Source organism: Sciurus vulgaris (assembly GCF_902686455.1).
Source record: "Sciurus vulgaris genome assembly, chromosome: 3".
Taxonomy (NCBI): domain Eukaryota; kingdom Metazoa; phylum Chordata; class Mammalia; order Rodentia; family Sciuridae; genus Sciurus; species Sciurus vulgaris.
The window spans coordinates 11,178,191-11,197,707 of record NC_136463.1 but is presented as its reverse complement, the minus strand read 5'-3'; the positions used below and the strand labels follow the sequence as shown (position 1 = coordinate 11,197,707).

Here is a 19,517-nt window from a genome sequence, read left to right as displayed (position 1 = left end):
AATTTGAGTACAGATCTTAAGGATTTCTAGCTGTTTGGAAGTCAAAGCAACCAGCATCGAAGCATGAGCATCACCTCCAAGGCAAGGGGTGCCTGGGGCTAGTCACCTCCCTTCTCCCTTCTCACATTCCCTCCCTACCCCTCAGGAGTCGGAATCTCTCTCCCCTTTTCTGTATGACCTGTCCTTTTTTTTTTTTTTTTCTTTTTTGCTTTCCTTCATCTTATCAGCTAGGAAGGGAAGAAGAAAAAGACAAAGTGAATCACGGATAAGAGGAAGTGAGATTAACTAGGGGGATGGTGGCATTGTCTGTCACAAAGAGAGCAGCCGAGAGGACAGAAGAAACATGACTAGGAGACAGTGGCAGTTGTTGCTATACCACAAGATATTAGTAAATATGAAGACTGAGAATGCAAGGAAATAAAGTGCTCTTAAGGGTGAGAGCAGCCTTTCAGGAGCGCAGCCGGCTGGAGCAGATCGGGACAAGGGGCATTGTGTTGCCGGGTAGATTCCTGGTCTCTGACCTGTTCTCCGTTGCTCCAACATGTGATTTATTTGTTACCTGATGGCTTCTTTCCCATGAAATTCTGGAGACACGGGTTCGAAAGCGTCATCCCATGAAGGGTCAGAAGGTGTTTCATTCTCAAGGATCGTGTGATCAGATCTTTGGTGTCGAAACCAAAATGAAGACTTCAGGAAAAACCAGGGAGAATGACGATGTCCATATCTGTCTATATTGGCAGGATGCAATTTAATATCAGGTTAGTTACTGTATCAAAGAACACGGTCCCCCTGGGGAAGAACCTCAGTGCTTGGGCCCCTTTGACAGTAAACCTAAACCCACATTATCACCTTAGGCTATTATGGTTGCAAATTTGCTTTCTGACATATATAGAACAATGAAGAAAAGTTAAATGGAATGTTACTATCTGATACAATGTTTGAAATATGAGAAGAATGTAGCAAAGATCCTCATAGTAGAGTGAGATGTTTCCAGAAATTTAAATCTGATGTTAAGAACAACTTCCTCTGGAGGCTAAGGCAGGAGGATTCAGAGTTCGAAACTAGCCTCAGCAAAAGGGAGGTGCTGAGCAACTTTTATTTAGAGACTCTGTCTCTAAATAAAATACAAAATATGGCTGGGGATGTGACTCAGTGGTCAAGTGCCCCTGAGTTCAATCCCCAGTACTCCTTGCACCCCGCAAAAAAAGAACAACTTCCCTTTGGATTTAGCAGACACAGAATGTGTTTGCCAGAGTCCCTGGCTATGGAGAGAGATATAGACCTTGTGTCATTATGCCAGTGGTATTTTGTCAAGTCAGTGACATCTACAAGATAAGCTATCTCAGAGAACCTAGAGGAAACAACAAGAAGTAGGTGCAACTATTTAAAAAACAAATGGAGCAAATGTATATTAAGAATGAAAAAAACGAAAAGCTTCCTTGTAGTGATTCTCATCAAGACAAGAGTAGCTTTTGCTCATTATTAGTCTTGGCAGGAATAGAGTAGGAAAAGAACTAAGAAATGCTAACAAAGGACAGAGAAGAACTTAATGAGCTCTGGAAGTATTCACAGACAAGAGGGATGATTTGGTTAAGCACACTTGCGAATTGACTTTTATGTACTTTGCAAATTGATTCTACCACCTGTATTTTGCTGGCTTCATTGCTTTCAAAGGGGAGGAGGTAGAATATACTGACTGGTTTTGAAATACGTTTTTTCCATACCAATAAAGTATGAATCCAGATTAAGTGTCGTGATGGTGAAATTACCAGTCACCCTGATTTATTTACCCACTGACTACTTACGAAATATTTTTCAGAGAAATAAAATCTTTCAAGAAATCGTCAATATCAAGCCTTCTTCATTTTCACAGTCTATTATAAAGTTTTAGAAATTCCAACCCGAAAGAGAATTCAGAATTAATCTGAACGAAACAGTGTGTGCAGAATGAATTTCCAACAGGAGAGCCATAGCCTCAAGGGATGGAAAATATACCATCCCCAAAAGCCAGAGATTTAAGGTATGGAGGCCTCAAGGGTAAGAAACAACCACTTCAAACTGAGTTGGAATTAACTCCTTATTTCCCCAGTCTTTTGGTGTTCTTAAATTCTCCTTTAGACAGAGTACAGCTGTTGTAAAATGACAGCCATTGTTTCCAATTTGACTCTTGGAGTTATTGTTAAAAACATGATAGCCAACCTAATGGTTCTGCCATTTCCTTTGAAAGTTATCATCTAGGATGGTATATTAAATTTTATTTTAAAAATATAAAGCTACTTAAACACCACCTTCTTACTTTAAGGATAAAGAAAGGACTTTTATTGTCACGTGCGTTCATGAAGTCCAGATGCAACACATCTTCTATTTTTTCTGATCACTTAATTCAGTAACCTTGTCGAAATCCACATGAGGTTTTCTGGAATAATTTTATCCCAATGAATTCAAGTTAGATGCCACTTCTTGAAACTTCCCTCTCAATAGAGTTTACAAACTATCTCTACTTTCTACAAAAATATTCCCCAAGACGATTTCCAAACTCATTAAGTCATAGCTAGCAAAATACACTTTCCTTCTCTTTGGAAAAGAAGGGCATCCATGGGCTCTCACAATACCTCTTTTGATAACCATGTTTTCTTCAGAATTACTGGAAGTGGTTTGGCAATCTCTCCTTCAGTTACTTACAGTAACCTGAATTTTAAAGATCTGTCAATGTCGATGGAGTTTTATTCAGCCATAAAGAAGAAAGCAGGAAAATAGATAGAACTTGAAAGCGTTATGTTAAGCGAAATAAGCCAAACTCAGAAAATCAAGGATTGTGTATTTTACTTCATAAGGGGAAGCAAGAGACAAAAGGTGGAGAGGGAGTGGATCTCATGGAAATAGAAGGGAGATCAGTAGAAGAGAGGAAGGGGAAGGGAAGGTACTGTGAAACAAAACTGACCAAATTACATTCCTGTAATGGACATATACAATTATGTAACAGCGACTTACACTATTGTGTATAATTATAATGCAACAATGAAAAAAAAAAAAAAAACTTAAGATGTGTCAATGCAAAATAACCTCATTTAGGGTAACTGAACATCTGGGTATTCCCTTCCTACACAAATTATCTAAAGTTTATCCTTACAGTGTTCTATCATACTCTGTTATCTACAATGCACTATTAAAGTTAGCAATGTTTCAAAAGTTAATGGGGCAATTATAGTGTCTTTGAATTTTTATTTTCCAAATTATTTCACTTGCAGAATTTTTTTCATATGCCAGAATTATATGTATTATTATCCTGTTTTCACTTTGTCTTTTAAAACTTTTTATCCTGTTTTATTAAAATATTTTGCATTCATTTCTAAATTTCTACTTATTATTGCTTTATATATTTCAAATTTTTGTTGATTTTGGTCAGGCTAAATATGTTCTCTTCTATCTTTTAGGGTGAAAAAATCTTTTTATTAGCATATATCAATATTGGATGTTAATCAAATTTTAGTTTGGATGGATTAAGATAATGACATTTTCTTTAATTTGTTAAGAAAAATTCTATTGCTGAAATAAATTCCACTTGCTTATTATACAGTAAGCACATAAATCATTTTTGAAGTATATTTGTTTCTGTTCATTGTGATTTCACAACCAAGTACAAATCTGAGATCTACACATTTCTTTTTTTTTAACTATTTTTGCATTAACAGTATAAGTATCCATAATCTCTTGCAAATGCCTCTGAAAAAAGGAACAGCCTACCGTGTTAAAGAAGAGCCAAGACTTAGATAGTAATTCTACATACATAGTATAGAATATTATCTTATTTTAGAACTTTTGGGGGAAAAAAATGTTAGATAATTTATGTATAGTACATTGTAGACAGTTATTTTAAATAAATGTGATTAATGACATTGTGTTGAATTAAAATCATGCTTTTACTTACTGGGCAAAATTTTGTCCAAATATAATGTCAATACCAAATAGAGAAGAGCATCAAAGACCAACATGAAGAGAGTAGCTATTATTAGGTTTGAGTAGTTTGAAGAATCCAAATGGACATTAGAATTCACATCATAGTCCAAATGTATAAGCTGGGAAAAGATAGGTAGAATTTTAAAATGATTAGCATAGCATTACATTTTTTAAAAACATGATTAATATATCATTAAAGTTATTATTTTCTCTTTTCTGTCAGACACTGGGATTGCAAAGAGGAATCAAACACAATCTGAATCTTTACAGAGCTCAGACCTACTGGCATGCAAAGCAATCTACCTATCTATCTGCAAACCACAGGTGATAGCACAGAGGTCTCCTAGAAGTTGCACACTCAAGGAAAGTGATGTTCCAGCAGGACCCAATGCAGGACTTCATTAGGCTTAGGATGGAGATAAGGAGGGTGTGCTGGAGAGGAGTCTCCAATCCAGAGCAAAAGCATGGGGGAATGGTGCATACTAGGTTTGAACAGGAGAGCAATTGTACCATAGTGAGGTGCACTCAATTAACATAGGATGTAACCTTCCAGTTAGCATTTTATAGTTATAATGTTATAACCAGAATTAACTTTTCTGAAGAAGTTCAGTTCCATAATGAAATGACCAGTTAAAAATAAAAAGAGATTTATTCCAAATTTTTGGTTTTCAGATACTTCAATAGCATTGAGGGTCATGTTTCCTGAATTTAAACCAGACAAATGTTCACTGGGACAATTGGTTACAAGCAGATGCTGAACCACAGCAACCACAGAGCACAATCCTATATTTAGTGACTTAGGAAATAAACAATTACGCTGAGAGATGAAAATAAAAACTCCTGTCCCTGAAGTGTTTATCCTGACAAAGCTGAATGTAACTTTCAATGTTTGGTACATGTGGCTCGAATCTGTTTAGAATGTTCTCTAAGAAGTAGAAGAGTGACCTTAACTCTTACCTGGGCCATTCCAGCAGTGAAGGCAAAGGGACTTAGAAGACAGAAGGTCCATTCTAAAAATACAGGAAGATGTCTGTACAATGCTGTGAATCCTAGGCTCCCCCAAAAGACGATAAGGAGAAAGATCACCAAGCCAGTCAGGAAAGGTCTCTTTATCAACACACTGATCAGGAAAGCCAGAGTTATCTGAGAAAAGAAAAACTTCAGGTGGGATCATGCTGAGTAAAAAGAACTTCATGTTTGCTACGATTTGGATGGGGGACCCCAAGGCCCTTGTGTTAAAGGCTTGGTCCCAGGCCCATGGTGCCATTGCTAGGTGACAGAACCTTTAAGAAGTAGATTCTAGTGGGAAATCTTCTGGTCACTGCAGGTGTGCCCTGGAAGAGGATGGAGGAGCCCTAACTCCTTCCTCTTCCTCTCTTTTTTGCATCTTTTTTGCTCACCATGAGGTGAGCAGCTTTGATCCACCAGGCACTACTGCCATGATGTGCTCTCCAACCACAGGCCCCAGAGCAACAGGGTCAACTGACCCATGGTCACTGTGAGCCATGCCAGCCATTGTGGTGCACACCTGTAATCCCAGTGATTGGGAGGCTGAGGCAGGAGGATCATGAGTTCAAACCAGCCTCAGCAACTTTGCAAGGCTCTAAGCATCTTAATAGAACTCTGTCTCTAAATAAAATATAAAATAGGCTGGGGATGTGCCTTAGTGATTAAACACCTCTGGCTTTACTCCCCTGTACAACAAAACAAAACAACAACAGCAACAACAACAACAAAAATGTCAAAATAAACCTTTCCTTCTTTTGATTATCTCAGACATTTGTTAGAGTGATGGAAAGCTAATAAAAAATTACAAAATTTCACCAATTTTTTTTTTATTAGCATCCAGAAACTGTCTCATGCAAAGACAGCAAGCAGAACAGAAGAGGTGAAAACAGTACGTGACACATGATTGGCATGAGAGAGAGAGAGAGAATGAGAATTCACCAACTTACCAAGGATAGGCCGTAGAAGAGAAACAGAGTAAAGACTACCAGGAAATCAGTTAGGATGACAACTTGGGCAGATTTTATGATAAGAGCCATCAAAGTGGCCACGATAAGGATGTAGCCGGCATACATCAAGCCCCAGGAAAGCCTGCCAGAGAAACACAGCATGGATTCAGCGTGCTGTCACCTCGCCATTCATTCATTTATTCAGCAAATGGTTTGTGAAGCTCACCGTTGATCAAGGATAAAAAAGAGACGATAGCTGACACATCAGAAAACTTCCTTGCTGGGAAGTTCATATTCTACAGGGAAACATAGGCAATAAGCAAGCAAACGGGCAAAATAGATGGCCAGTTGCAAATTCAGACAGAAAGTGGGTAACAAGACGGGAAAAGCTTTCAGGGAAGGCAACTGCGATGATCTGTCAGTTCTGGGCACCTTCTTGAAGTCACTCACAAACAACACGGACAAAAAAACGGACAGTGAAGCAGGGGTGAGCAAACGTTTCCTCCAAAGAACCAGATAATACATATTTAAGGCTTCGTAGGCCAAATGAGTCTATGTGGCAACTGCTCAATCCTGCCTTGGTAGCACAAAAGTAATCCTAGAAAAATATGTGGGAGATGTGTGGCTTTGTTCCAGGAAAAATGAACCTGCAGAAAGTGAAATTTGAATTTCCTATAAATTTTCATGTATCACACGGTTATTATGTTTTAAATTTTTTTCTCAGCATTTAAAATGGAAAAGCCATTTCTAGTTGCAGGTGATACAGAAACAGGCCATCATTGACCAAGCCTGGTATAGATGATTAGATACAGATGCAGATATACACGTAGACAGAAAATGTAGATAGGTACAATAAACAGATGGACATGGAGATGTGTTGTTCCTTATTATCAATGCCAGAGAAACAGGAAGAAAATTCTGTAGAGTGGGAAAGAATAAGTGTGCTAATCACACAGACCTGGATTCAAATTTTCTCTGCTGTACTGTAACTAGATAATCCTGAGAAATAGTTCTTTAATCTCTTTAAATTTAAGCTTCCTCTACTGGAAAACAGTAAGAGAATTAAATAAAATCAGGTGTTTTATGGATTTAATGTGATTACTGGGCCAACAGTTGTCCTTTCAAAGTGGAAAATGCTGTCATATTTTGGGAAGTCTGGTTTCTAATGCCCAATTTTAACAATTCCCTTTTCATCTTACATTCTATTCTTCTGAAATTTTCATGTACCTGCATTCTCTAAACCTCTCTTCAATTTCACCCAAATGTGGTATGAATAAAATGTCACACTTTTTTTCATGAGAGGAAAAAAAGACTTGACTTTTTAATCCTTCTTCATTTGATTTTTTTTTTTTTTTTCAATCTCATAGGTTACTTTTCTCTGGGTAGATTTTCATCATCTTTTAAAATACAGTGACCAAATCTCCTCTGATATCATGATATATCATTTTAACACACACACACACACACACACACAAAAAACAAGAAAAACTCCCATTGTAGATCAAACCAACAATCCATCTTTTCTACTTCTAAGTTTAGTATACTGAACACTTCATTAGGAAAAAAATAAACTTGGTAAATATCAGCAATATTAAAAATGTGCAGTATTCCTACTCAATAGTGTCTCTCCTCTAAAGATTGGGTTGAACTAGTCATGAATTGTATGTTTTGTTTGACATTGAGAATCATACCAGAACGTGGAAAGGGGAAATTGAAGACTCCCACCATTCTTTCTGATTCCCCTGACCCGCTATGTCCCCTACTGTCTAATACATCAGCTTTCTAAACTCATTAAAAAGTCTCACTGCCGACTCCCTATTCAGAGCTTAATGCCCTGACTTGCAGCTACGGTCAGGACATGCTCTTTCCCAGAATTCTACCAGGTGCTATCTAACTCAGTGTCTGTCTTCTTAAGCACTAAAAATACAGTTCTTTCTTTAATCGTCAGGAGTCGTGGGAGTAGATATTATCATCAGTGTTCTACAGAAAACAGAGTTTTAAAGAGTTTAAGTAGCTAGTCCAAGCTGCAGCTACCAGATGATGAGATGGAGATGACCCATGATTTCACCTACCAGGCCTGTGTTCTTCCCACTCTGCCCTACTGCCTCCACTAAGGAACGCACAGTGTCCAAAAAGCAAATTGGCTCTCTTTTCTCAGTGACAGGTACTCATTGTGGGATGAGAAGGGCTCACCACTACCGACAAAGTTTCTGGAAAGCAGAATTCACTGTGCCTCGGAAACCTCAACTTCTAGTTCATCCAGATGTGGTAACTAGAGACAGAGGGTCATCCTCTATATGGTCAGTGCCCTGAGTCTCAGCAGATTATCTACAGGACCAGGCTTTCCTTAAATCAAAAAGAAGTTTCGGCTACCAAGCCAATAGGTCCATCTCCTTCATTCACGCCCATTCAAGTGTAATCACATGCTACTTCATGAAAACGTCCGACCTAAGCGTCTAGAGAGTCCAGCCAGCTGGGCTCTTCTACCTATGCTGCATGGTGGACTGTGGTTATGCACTTTACCAGAATGCCGGCTCTCGAAGTCCCATCATTGTCATCAGTGACTTTATGTTTTGTCTCTCCTGGGCAACGTTGACTGAGATGTAATATATAAATGGAGAAAAAGAAATGATGCAGAAGAAAATGAAAAAATCGGTTGCAACTCCTCCTTGAGCAATAAAAGGTAGTATCTCCATGTTTAATCCAGTAACTGACATCAGCTCGTCCATCACTGAATGATTCACTGCAACCTAAAGCAAGGTATCAATGGACAAACCATTACCATTAATCTAACTAGAGCCTCACGCTCTGGATCACAAGGAATCACGGACATTTCACGTTTAAATATTTAGACTATAGATGCCCTTCATAATTGGTCCCTTGTAGCTCCTGGAGTATGTGGGTTTCATCTTGATTCCTTAGGACATCTCTATTTACCATTCTCACTGGATGAAATTCTACTTATGTTTTAATACTAGCTAAAAGGATGCTTCCATAGAAAATCTTCCCTGATGGTTTCTAAGAGCAGCTCCTACTTCATTGTTTGCCTAACACAATATTTAAAATCTCATGATAGAGGAAATACTGGTGAATGGTACTGCACAAATAGTATTATGAGCATATCTGTATATGTAATAATGAATCCCACTATTACATACAACTCTAATGTACCAATAAAAAACTGAGGGGAAAAGTTAAAAAAGAAATTACAAGATAAAAAAAAATGCCATAATAAAATGTAAACCTTTATTATGCCTATGCATCCATATTTCCATGTCCCTCGTTACCAGGATCTCTGGAAGAAGTGCCCTATAATATCTTTTCCAATCCCTAGTAGCTGCACAAAGGCTTGAATATAGAAGCTGTTTGCTATATTATGCTTAATTAACAAATTGAATAAATGATAAGACAAGCTATATCTCCACTCGTCAGAATTTAGTTCATAAAGCATCCAGTTTGCTTTGACTTAGAACTCACTTCTATGATCGCAGCATTAATGGCAGCCTGGAAAGCCACAAAGCCTTTCTCCCAGAACATTGAACTTTCACAGGTGAGTTTTTTGTCCAATCCTTGACAGTGAGCTTTAAGAAAAGCAGAACACACTTGTTATTATGGGATAGGACAGTCTTGGTTATAGGAAAAATCAAAATTTCCAATATTCCAAAAATGCATTCAGAAACCACAATCACACACGGTGTGGAAAGACCTCTCAGCTGAGGGTGATGGAGCACGCTCCAGGAGGACACGCCAGAGCTGCCTTATTATGGCTTTGAAGACCAGCTCTCAGTGACTTCTCATTCAATATTTCAGACTGTTTTTGTTCAACATTGCTCTTCTCTTGTTTGTGGCCAAAAAGCAAACGAACAACCACTAGCTTTTTTAAAAATGGGACTTATTGAACAAGAGCCTTTTCTTGAGGTTTTATCTAGAAGTAACACTGAAGTAATAGAAAATATAAATTCTTAATGAAATAATGTCATTAAGAATATAGGCTTGATTTCATTAGCGAATCTCTTCTAGGTTGACAGAATCAAGATTCAAGCTGTGGGTTTGGGTAGTTCATTTCACTTCTGCTATCACTCACGCCCCCTTGTGGCCAGTGACATAAGAGCAAAAATGTTTTTTTCTACCGGAAAGGTTACCTGTATGGTCTTTGTGTTCTCTCATCTTAGGGATTCTAAGTCCCCAAGAAAATTTCAAATGGTAGGAGAACATATCATTAAAGATGACTCTTACTGCATCGACTGAATAATTTAAATCCAGTTCGTTCATGCTGTTTTCATCAGGCCATCCAGTGATGGTTCTTCCTGTCGTGCGACAAAAGGGAATAATGAAGTAAGATTTCTACGTGGCCCCAAAACAACGTGCCTGTTTCGATTGTATTTAAGTTATGTTAGAGCTGTTCCTTCTTTAAAGACAGTGCTCAGCCTCAGTAAGAGACACACTTCAAGGGAAAGTGGGGGGCCCCTAATGCCTTAGATAAAATCAGAAGAATCATATGGCAAATATATTTGCCTTTCCAAACAAACTAGTCAATAATTTAATGCATAATGTATTTAAATAATAGCATACCAAAGCTTCCATTTAAATTTATGCCTGCCAGACCTAACAGCAAAGTATATACTATTTCCATTTCACAGTGGTGTCATTGGGGCCAAATTTCCAAAGACAGCATGAAGTTGTTAAAATTTAACAGTGTTTCTCTAGACTGTTAATTCTAAAATACATAAGGTAAAAGGCTATTACTAATCAAATTCAGGCCATTTATTTTTTATTTTTTTCCTAATATCTTTTTTAATTTGTTCTTTTTAGTTATACATGACAGTAGAATTTTGACATATCATTCATGCATGGAGTATAACTCCCCTTCTTGTGGTTGTATGTGAACTGGTCATGTATTCATATATGAACATAGGAGAGTTATATCCAATTCATTCCATTGTCTTTTCCATTTCCATTCCCCCCTGCATTCCCCACCATTTCCCGTTTTCCCGATCTAGTGAACCTCCACTCCTCCCTAACCCCAGCCTCTTGTGAGTCAGTATATGCATCTGCATATCAGAGAAAACATTCAGCCTTTGGTTTTTTGGGATTGGCTTATTTCACTTAGCATGACAGACTCCAGTTCCATTCATTTACTGGCAAATGCCACAATTTCATTCTTTTTTGTGGCTGAGTAATATTCCACTGTGTATATGTACCACATTTTCTTTATCCATTCATCTATTGAAGGGCACTTGTGTTGGTTCCATAGTTTAGCTATTGTGAATTGAGCTGCTGTGAACATTGATGTGGCTGCATCACTGTAGTATATTCTGATTTTAAGGCCTTTGGGGATATGCCAAGAAGTGGGATAACTAGGTCAAATGGTGGTTCCATTCCAAGTATTCTGAGGATTCTCCATACTGTTTTCCATAATGGTTGCACCAATTTTCAGTTCTGCCAGCAATGTATGAGTGAACCTTTTTCCCCACATCCTCATCAACATTTATTGTTATTTATATTCTTGATAATTGCCATTCTGACTAGAGTGAGATGAAATCTCAGGGTAGTTTTAATTTGCATTTCTCTAATTGCTAGTGATGTTGAACATTTTTTCATATATTTGTTGAGCATTCATATTTCTTCTTCTGTGAAGTACCCATTCAGTTCCTTTGCTCATTTATTAATTGGATTATTTGTGTTTTCTTTTGTGTTATGTTTTTTGAGCTCTTTATATATCCCAGAGATTAATGCTCTATCTGAGGTGCAGGTGGCAAAATTTTCTCCCATTCTATAGGCTCTCTCTTCACATTCTTGATTGTTTCCTATTCTGTGAAGAAGCTTCTTAGTTTGATGCTGTCCCATTTATTGATTCTTGATTTTACTTCTTGCACTTTAGGAGTCTTGTAGAGGAATTTGTGTCCTAAGCCAACATGATGCAGATTGGGGCCAACATTTTCTTCTAGTAGGCATGGAGTCTCTGATCTAAGTCCTACGTCCTTGATCCACTTTGAGTTTTGTGCAGGGTAGAGATAGTGGTCTAATTTCATTTTGTTACACAAGAATTTCCAGTTTTCCCAGCACCATTTGTTGAAGAGGCTATCTTTTCTACAATGTATGTTTCTGGTGCCTTTGTCTAGTATGAGGTAACTGTATTTATGTGGGTTTGTCTGTCTTCTGTTCCATTGGTCTTCATGCCTGTTTTGGTGCCAATACCATGCTGTTTTGTTATTATAGCTCTAAAGTATAATTTAAGGTCTGCTATTGTCATGCCTTCTGCTTCACTTTTCTTGCTGAGGATTACATTGGCTATTCTTGGTCTCTTATTCTTCCAAATGCATTTCAAGACTGCTTTTTCTATTTCTGTGAAGGATGTCATTGGAATTTCAATGGAAATTGCATTGAATCTGTATAGCATTTTTGGTAGTATGGCCATTTTGACAATATTAATTCTGCCTATCCAAGAACATGGGTGATCTTTCCATCTCCTAAGGTCTTTTCAATTTATTTCTTTAGTGTTCTGTAGTTTTCATTGTAGAGGTCTTTCACCTCTTTTATTAGATTGATTCCCAAATATTTTATTTTCTTTGAGGCTACTATGAATGGGATAATTTCCCTAATTCTCTTCCAGTTGATTCATCATTGATGTATAGAAATGCAATTGATTTAAGGATGTTAATTTTATATCCTGCTACTTTGCTGAATTCAATTATGAGTTCTAGAAATTTTCTGGTGGAGTTTTTTGGGTCTTCTAAATACAGAATCATGTCATGAGCAAATAGGAATAATATGAGTTCTTTTCCTGTTTGTATCCTGTTTAATTTCTTCTGTCTAATTGCTCTGGCTAGAGTTTCAAGGACTATGTTGAATAGAAGGGGTAAAAGAGGGCATCCCTCTTTTGTTCCAGTTTTTAGAGGGAATACTTTCAATTTTTCTCTACCTAAAATGATGTTGGAAACCCAAGTCATTTAACCCACATAATTTTGTGAGATGTATACTCTTAAAAAAATTTAACATGCTTCCTTTCTCTGTATTTCCTACAATCCAGCAGCTGGATCCAGAGGCCTAATCAAACTCAGATCTCACCCTGTTTACTACACCTTGGGGGTGGCATGTCATCTTATCAGAAGCTCATAATTTCTGATTGTCTCCCTTTTGAGATATTGGCAGCTGTCTAGATACATTAATTCAATGAGGGTTTCAGATTGGTGATGTTTTCTATCTACCACTTCTTTTATTCAAATATTAGAAAACATTTTTAAATGAGTACCTTTTCTTTATCTATTTGGTTTGTATAATAGTATTATTCACCCAGAATACAATATGGTATTTCTTTTTATTTATAAATCTTCACAAGAACTCATTCATTATCATCCTATAATGTTAAGCAGGTGGATTTTCTTTTCATATCATTCTGAAAGCATGAATTTAACTATTTGATGAGTTTTGAATCATTGCACTTTTTGAAATACAACTTGCCCTGAGTTGGCCACTGAGTCTTTTTGATGTAACCTGCTAGTTTTGAGGGACTTCCTAGCTATCTGGAATAACAAGATTCCTTACACTGGAAATTTTCTGTCCCAGAACTCTGTATCCCTTTTCTCCCATACTGATATCCTGGGTTTCAAGGACTCAAGGTGAGTTAAACTATTCCATAACTGCCTAGTTAGTCTGTCCCACTTTGCATGTAAATTAGCCTCAGAATAGCATTCCAACACTGCACTAACAGTGCTAAATACCCAGGTAGTTTTAGTTGCTGTTCTCAAATTGGCCTTCTCTTCTCTCCAAGTATATCCTGGTAACTCTTAAGGGGGCCTCCTCTTCCATGGCTTCCCTTGCTCTCCAGCTACTCCCAGAGAGAGATACCATGCCAAACTTGTAGCTGTCAGAACTTTTTCCTCTGTCACTTATATTTTGAGGAACAAGGAAATACTTAGTTACCTAGTTTTGTCCTAAATATTGCCCATGCGGTTTTGGCATTATGATACAGTTTCTCAATTTTTATGTATTTGAATAGATCAAAAAGTCATGTTGCCACTCTCATCCAATCTTTCCAGAATCTTCTTAAAAAAAAAAAAAAACATACATTTAAATAACCCTGGACTATCTCATTTTGATATGTACTGTAAAGGGTAATAAGCCTTTTAACATAGAATTTCCTAAATAGGACACCAGTTAACAGAGTAAGTAAACCTCCTTGTTATTGGAAAGGAATATACATTAATGTTTTTAATTAACACCAAAAATTTCAACATTGAACAGTCTATCGAGAAAACAACAAAACAAATTTGTGTACTTTGCAAATAAGAAAATTATCATGAATTGCAAAAGAACATACCTTTCATGAATGGAGCTGAAGCCACCTTGTTCATTATCTCTTGGGTAGTTTTGGATTCTGGTGCAAATGCAATAACATAATTAGAGTCATTAAAATTATCTACACGTCCCAGATCCAGATCCACTGCAGACTTTTGGGGAGAGTCATTAATTTGGTGTAAATTGGAAGAAAGGAGGTATGCAAACAGTAGTAGAAGAAATGAGAAAAACCATTCCTATGTAACAAGGGGAGAAAAAAAGAGGCAAATCAATAGGTGTCCTACCACAAACCACAGAAAACCCTTATTTCTGTTTTGCAGTTTGCATTGCATTTGTTCTCTGTCCCTGTCTCTGACATTTTAAATGTCTTGATTTCCTTTGTTTAAGCTACACATTTTGAAATATGCACATTGTTCACCAAGACAGAGATTCCAGTTATGATTGAGAATCTCAGTTTATCATTCCCCAATGTAAGGTTGGATTGCTTCATGAAAGCCCAGTGGCTTAGTCATGTTGAAAAAGGCAGGTGGCTTGGAATGGATATGCAATTTCCTTCAACAGGAGGAAGATACTATTTTGACCTTCTGCTGCCTGCACTTGGAACAAGGTGGAAATATTACTCCTAAAAAGAATTTTAAAATTCTTTCATCATTCTGATCATTTTCTGAAATTGGAATTGTAAGGGAATGCATTCAAAACCCAGTAATAAGAACTCACTTTATGCTTTTAGTTATAATTCTAAACACAAGGCCTTGTCAAAGAGGTATATGCCACATTCATCACACCTTATATTAGCTATGTGTGATCTATGTCTATGTCTATTATCTATCTACATAAATGAAAAGAGAGATATAATGCTTATTGTAAAAACAGTTAAGGGGCTGGGGATATAGCTCAGTTGGTAGAGTGCTTGCCTGTCAAGCACAAGGCCTTATGTTCAATCCCCATCACCGCCAAAAAAAAAAAAAAAAAAAAAAAAATTGGAATAAAACATCTGTTTAGAGTGAGAGCCCAAATTGTATATTCATATCGATATAGTTTTTGCTCCATGTGGATTTTTTTTTCAGTTCCAGGGATTAAATCTAGGGACACTCACTGCTGACTATATCTCCAGGCCTTTTTATTTTTTATTTTATTAATTAATTTTTATTAGTGAGACAGGGTCTTCCTAAGTTGCTAAGGCTGGTCTCAAACTTGCAATCTTCTTGCCTCAGCCTCCCTAGTCACTGGGATTACAGGAGTGTGCCACCAAGTCACTGGGATTATAGGAGTGTGCCACCATGCCTGTCCTATGTAGAAATTTTTTTATGTTTTCTTCACTGAGAATCCAGGCATTCAATACCTATTTTCTGAATAAACACACACACACACACACACACACACACACACAATGTCCATAAGATCGTTAATATACTGTCTTGAATATGGATATTTTATAAGTGATTTTATCTTATTCTTTATGTTTTTCTGAATTTATAAAATTTTCAACACATATCTAATTATAATAAAAAGTATTATTTTAATAGAAGTAAAAGATAAACATGTCATTTTCTTTTGCCATTTTTCTATAGTCCTATTATTTCAAATTGACATTGCATCCATAGTGCAACAGTTTAGAAGAACTACAGTTTACCTTTTTCTTTTATTTGATTAACACGTAATATTTGCACATATTTATGAGCTAACATGATGTTTTCATTTTTGTATATATTGGGCAGTGATCAACTCAGGATAATTAGCATGTCTGTTACACTTCTATCTTTTCTTTATGGTAAATCCATTCTTTTTACTGTTTTTTAAACTTTGGGTTAATTCTGGATTAAATTATTTCTCTCTGAGTTTGACCCTGAACTTCTGTGCCGATGCCTTAATGAGATTCAAATGAATTCAGATGTTAAGAATTATCTTTGGGTTATAAAGATATGGCTTCATTTTTCGTGAAGTTTGAGTTCTTTTAAAAATACCTGTAGTAAGACATATAATAACTGTATTTTAAATTTTATTTGAAAAAAAATAGCAAAGTCCAGTATTTGGAAAATAATTCTAGACTGCTAGAATATAAATAGAATATTAAATAATGAAGATGTGTGTGTGTGTTGCTTGAGAAAATATTTTTCCTCTTTTAAATATGAGAACACGTAGACTGAATCATACCAGTGAGGTCTCTCTTTTCATCCTCCACTTTTTAAGACAGTTTTTGCAGAGAAGAGCCCAAATCTGCTGACCCACACTTATACGTCTCTTGCTCATTTTGACCTGTTTATTTTAAAAAGAGGAAGTAAAGGAAGTAAATGTGAAGGTCTGAAATAGAAAACATTGTGCAATCAAACAAAAAAAGAAAGAGTATAACAGCTGTTTCCAATTGCATGCCTAAAGAAGTGTTCCAAGATTTTTTTTAAAGAGATGCTCAAACTCCATATTAGAAGAATAAAAATGGAAACAATTATGAGATAACATTTACTCTTCAGTAGAAATCAGAAATCACAGAGCTGATAGTGTCAAGTGCTGTTGTCCCCACAATACTTATCTGATAAACTGTTTAATGGGGATAAAGGAACTTTATGTACTGCTAATGGGGTAGATTTAACTGGTCAGTTAGGTGATTCATTACAAATTCATTACTACTTAGCTGTATCCTACCACTAACAAATTCTGCTCCTATGCATTTATCTCAAGGAAATTCTCTTATGGGTTTGTGAGGAGACCTGTACATAGATTCTCATCATAAAGTAGATTATTGTGGCATAGTAATATAAAACAAAGGCTGATGGATACTATCCAAAAATTCCTATGTAGAAATGGGGAATAACGAATTGGTATCTACCCGTCAACATGAAGAAATCTTTTTTTTTTTTTTTCTTTTTTTGCAGTGCTGGGGATCGAACCCAGGGCCTTGTGCTTGCAAGGCAAGCACTCTATTGACTGAGCTATCTCCCCAGCCCAAGAAATCTTTAAAACATGGTGCCAACCCAAAAATAAGAGAAAAGAAATGATTGTTACATCACAATATTGTTTGTATGAATTCATACTATATGCAATACACATTTTCCAAAAATATCCAGGAACTTATGGATCATCATAGAATATAATAGGTAGGTTTCTTTGGGTGGTGGGAAGTAAGAATGGAGCTCAGATATGAGATAGAACTGAAAGGAAATAAATCACCCAGACAAGACAAGCTCTTTGTGTATCACCGTCCTCAAGAGCAAGATGAACTCAAGCTTTCCTTGACCCTTGATAATTAAAATCCGAAGAAGTCCCAAGACAACCACCAGGAAAACACAAGTCCAACAGCATCAAAATCAAAGGCAAGTTGATAGAAAATGTGGTGGAAGTTTTAGAGAATGAGAACTGGATTTGCCAGGTAGGTAGATGAGCTCCCACTAATGATGCCATCCAGACACTGCAATAGCTGGAAACCTCCACTAGTACCAAACTGCAGCATTTCCAGTTAAGAAAGTGATCCTTTGGCAAGCCTTGGTGTCTGACAGTATTAAACATATTGCCCAAGCGACTGCTCTTCTTTCTTCCTACAAGTTAATACATGTGCAAGGAAATATTTATGAATAACAATTGCATCATCTAATTGTTGCAAGTGTGGTTGTTTCTGATTAAGATTTATTTTTTCCACTGCACATCTTGATGGGAATATCAGAAATAAAAATACCACTCACCATCATGCACAGAACATCAAGTTAACCTAAATTGCTCTGAATAGGAAATTGCATAATACACAAATAATAAATTGGTTCTAACAAGCCAGTAATCTCCCAGTCAGAATTCTTGTTATTCACATTTGCACAGCAAAAGTCATAAAAATTCTTTTACATGTAGCCTGATAAACAAGGTCAACAAAAGTATTTCCCTAAGTTTTCTTGATGAAAATATTCTCGAGTTAGTTAAAAACAGTGCAAAACTCAGAAAATCTCCTATCCTCCAGCATTTAACGTTCCTCTGGCAGTGAAACTGAAAATCAACAAAAAGAGAGTAATTCAAATACCTTTGGAAATAGCTCAGACTTGCAAAGAGGCAACATAAAGTAATATTTCTTTCAATTTAGCCAACAGAAGATTCTATTATATGTGCTGCTTGTCCAAATGTGTTTTCATCATAGGGCAAAATGGAAAATCTTAGTTTAAATAACTGATTATTTAGCCACACAGTATAAAATACTCAGATGATTTGAAAAATAATTTACTGCTTTTAATGATTCCCTCCCAAATGCTTGGCATCTCTCTTTCTAGTCTTACTTTCTATTTCTAAATGCAAAATAAGCACAATTTAGCATTAACTTACTCTTAGGAAAGCCGAAGCAAAAATCTAGAAACACAGTTCATCCCCGGGTCTCTGTGTCCTGGAGAATTCACATTCCTTTGGGTCACTACTACATCGTGGTTTTAATTTCATGTTTAATTGTAAATTGTTCCGTTTTAGACTGAGTTCCGAAGAGGATTATGGTCTCAATGCAACCAGACTGCCAAAAACTCTATGCTCACATAGTGACTCCTGTGCTGTTTTTCATTTCTTTGTCTCCTGCCAGTTCCTCTGCAGGGAGTTCACAGTTGCAGATGGTTGGCTGCATTTCCAAACATTAGAAACTATCAGCAAAGGAGAATCCAGCCTTTCTCTCCCTCTCCCCCCCCCCCCTTCTCTCTCTCTCTCCCCCTCTCTCTCTCTCTCTCCCTCTCTCTCTCTCTCTCTCTCCCTCTCTCCTCTCTCTCTCTCTCTCTCTCCCTCTCTCTCTCTCTCTCCCTCTTTCTCTCCCTCTCTCTCTTTCTCTCTCTCTCCCTCTTTCTCTCTCTCTCCCTCTCTCTCTCTCTCCCTCTTTCCCTCTCTCTCCCTCTCTTTCTCTCTCTCCCCCCCTCCCCCCCACCTTCCTCTCTCTCTCTCTCTTCATATTGGGTCCTAATGGGAGAGTTAACCTCCAACACAATCTTTAGAACAATGATAAATAAAAAGTTCAGAGAAGGCAAGAGCATAGCAAACTGGAAAGGAATTATTTTTAATGACAAGTATAAATACACAAATTGGGTCAGAAATACCTCAAAACCTCCCACAGATTCTTGAAAAATGAATCTAGGAGCATGGCAATGAAACTATTTTTTTCAGGCAGCAAAGTAAACTCCGAATTTTCATCCTATCTCAGTCTCATTGTATCTTCCTTGGGGTAAAAAATTGGAGCATCTTTGGGAGCAATGTCATATGAAAAAAATTCCTGCATCCCAAAGCTACAGACCTGTTACTTCTGTGATAGTTCTCAGGAAACAAGTCCCTGTCTCACTAATGGTTTTTAGTATGTCCTATTTC

The 19,517-nt window shown here is 36.9% G+C and overlaps 1 protein-coding gene across 2 annotated transcripts in view; it reads right to left on the bottom strand.

Moving 5' to 3' along the window:
* ABCA9 (ATP binding cassette subfamily A member 9) overlaps window positions 1–18,835 on the bottom strand; it is a 60,854-nt gene extending 42,019 nt beyond the window's left edge. Inside the window, exons 1-10 of one of the 2 annotated variants that reach the window (XM_079130245.1) lie at window positions 18,507–18,835; window positions 16,365–16,466; window positions 14,233–14,446; window positions 10,055–10,219; window positions 9,390–9,493; window positions 8,436–8,662; window positions 5,913–6,054; window positions 4,915–5,100; window positions 3,929–4,076; window positions 560–728 (exon numbers count right to left, since the gene is read on the bottom strand). In XM_079130245.1, coding sequence (XP_078986371.1) covers window positions 560–728; window positions 3,929–4,076; window positions 4,915–5,100; window positions 5,913–6,054; window positions 8,436–8,662; window positions 9,390–9,493; window positions 10,055–10,219; window positions 14,233–14,446; window positions 16,365–16,460 — 1,451 coding nt within the window. In that variant the 5' untranslated portion in view covers window positions 16,461–16,466; window positions 18,507–18,835. The remainder of the gene's footprint in view (window positions 1–559; window positions 729–3,928; window positions 4,077–4,914; window positions 5,101–5,912; window positions 6,055–8,435; window positions 8,663–9,389; window positions 9,494–10,054; window positions 10,220–14,232; window positions 14,447–16,364; window positions 16,467–18,506) is intronic. The other variant, XM_079130246.1, reaches the window with a different exon arrangement.
* Window positions 18,836–19,517: the final 682 nt, after the last annotated feature.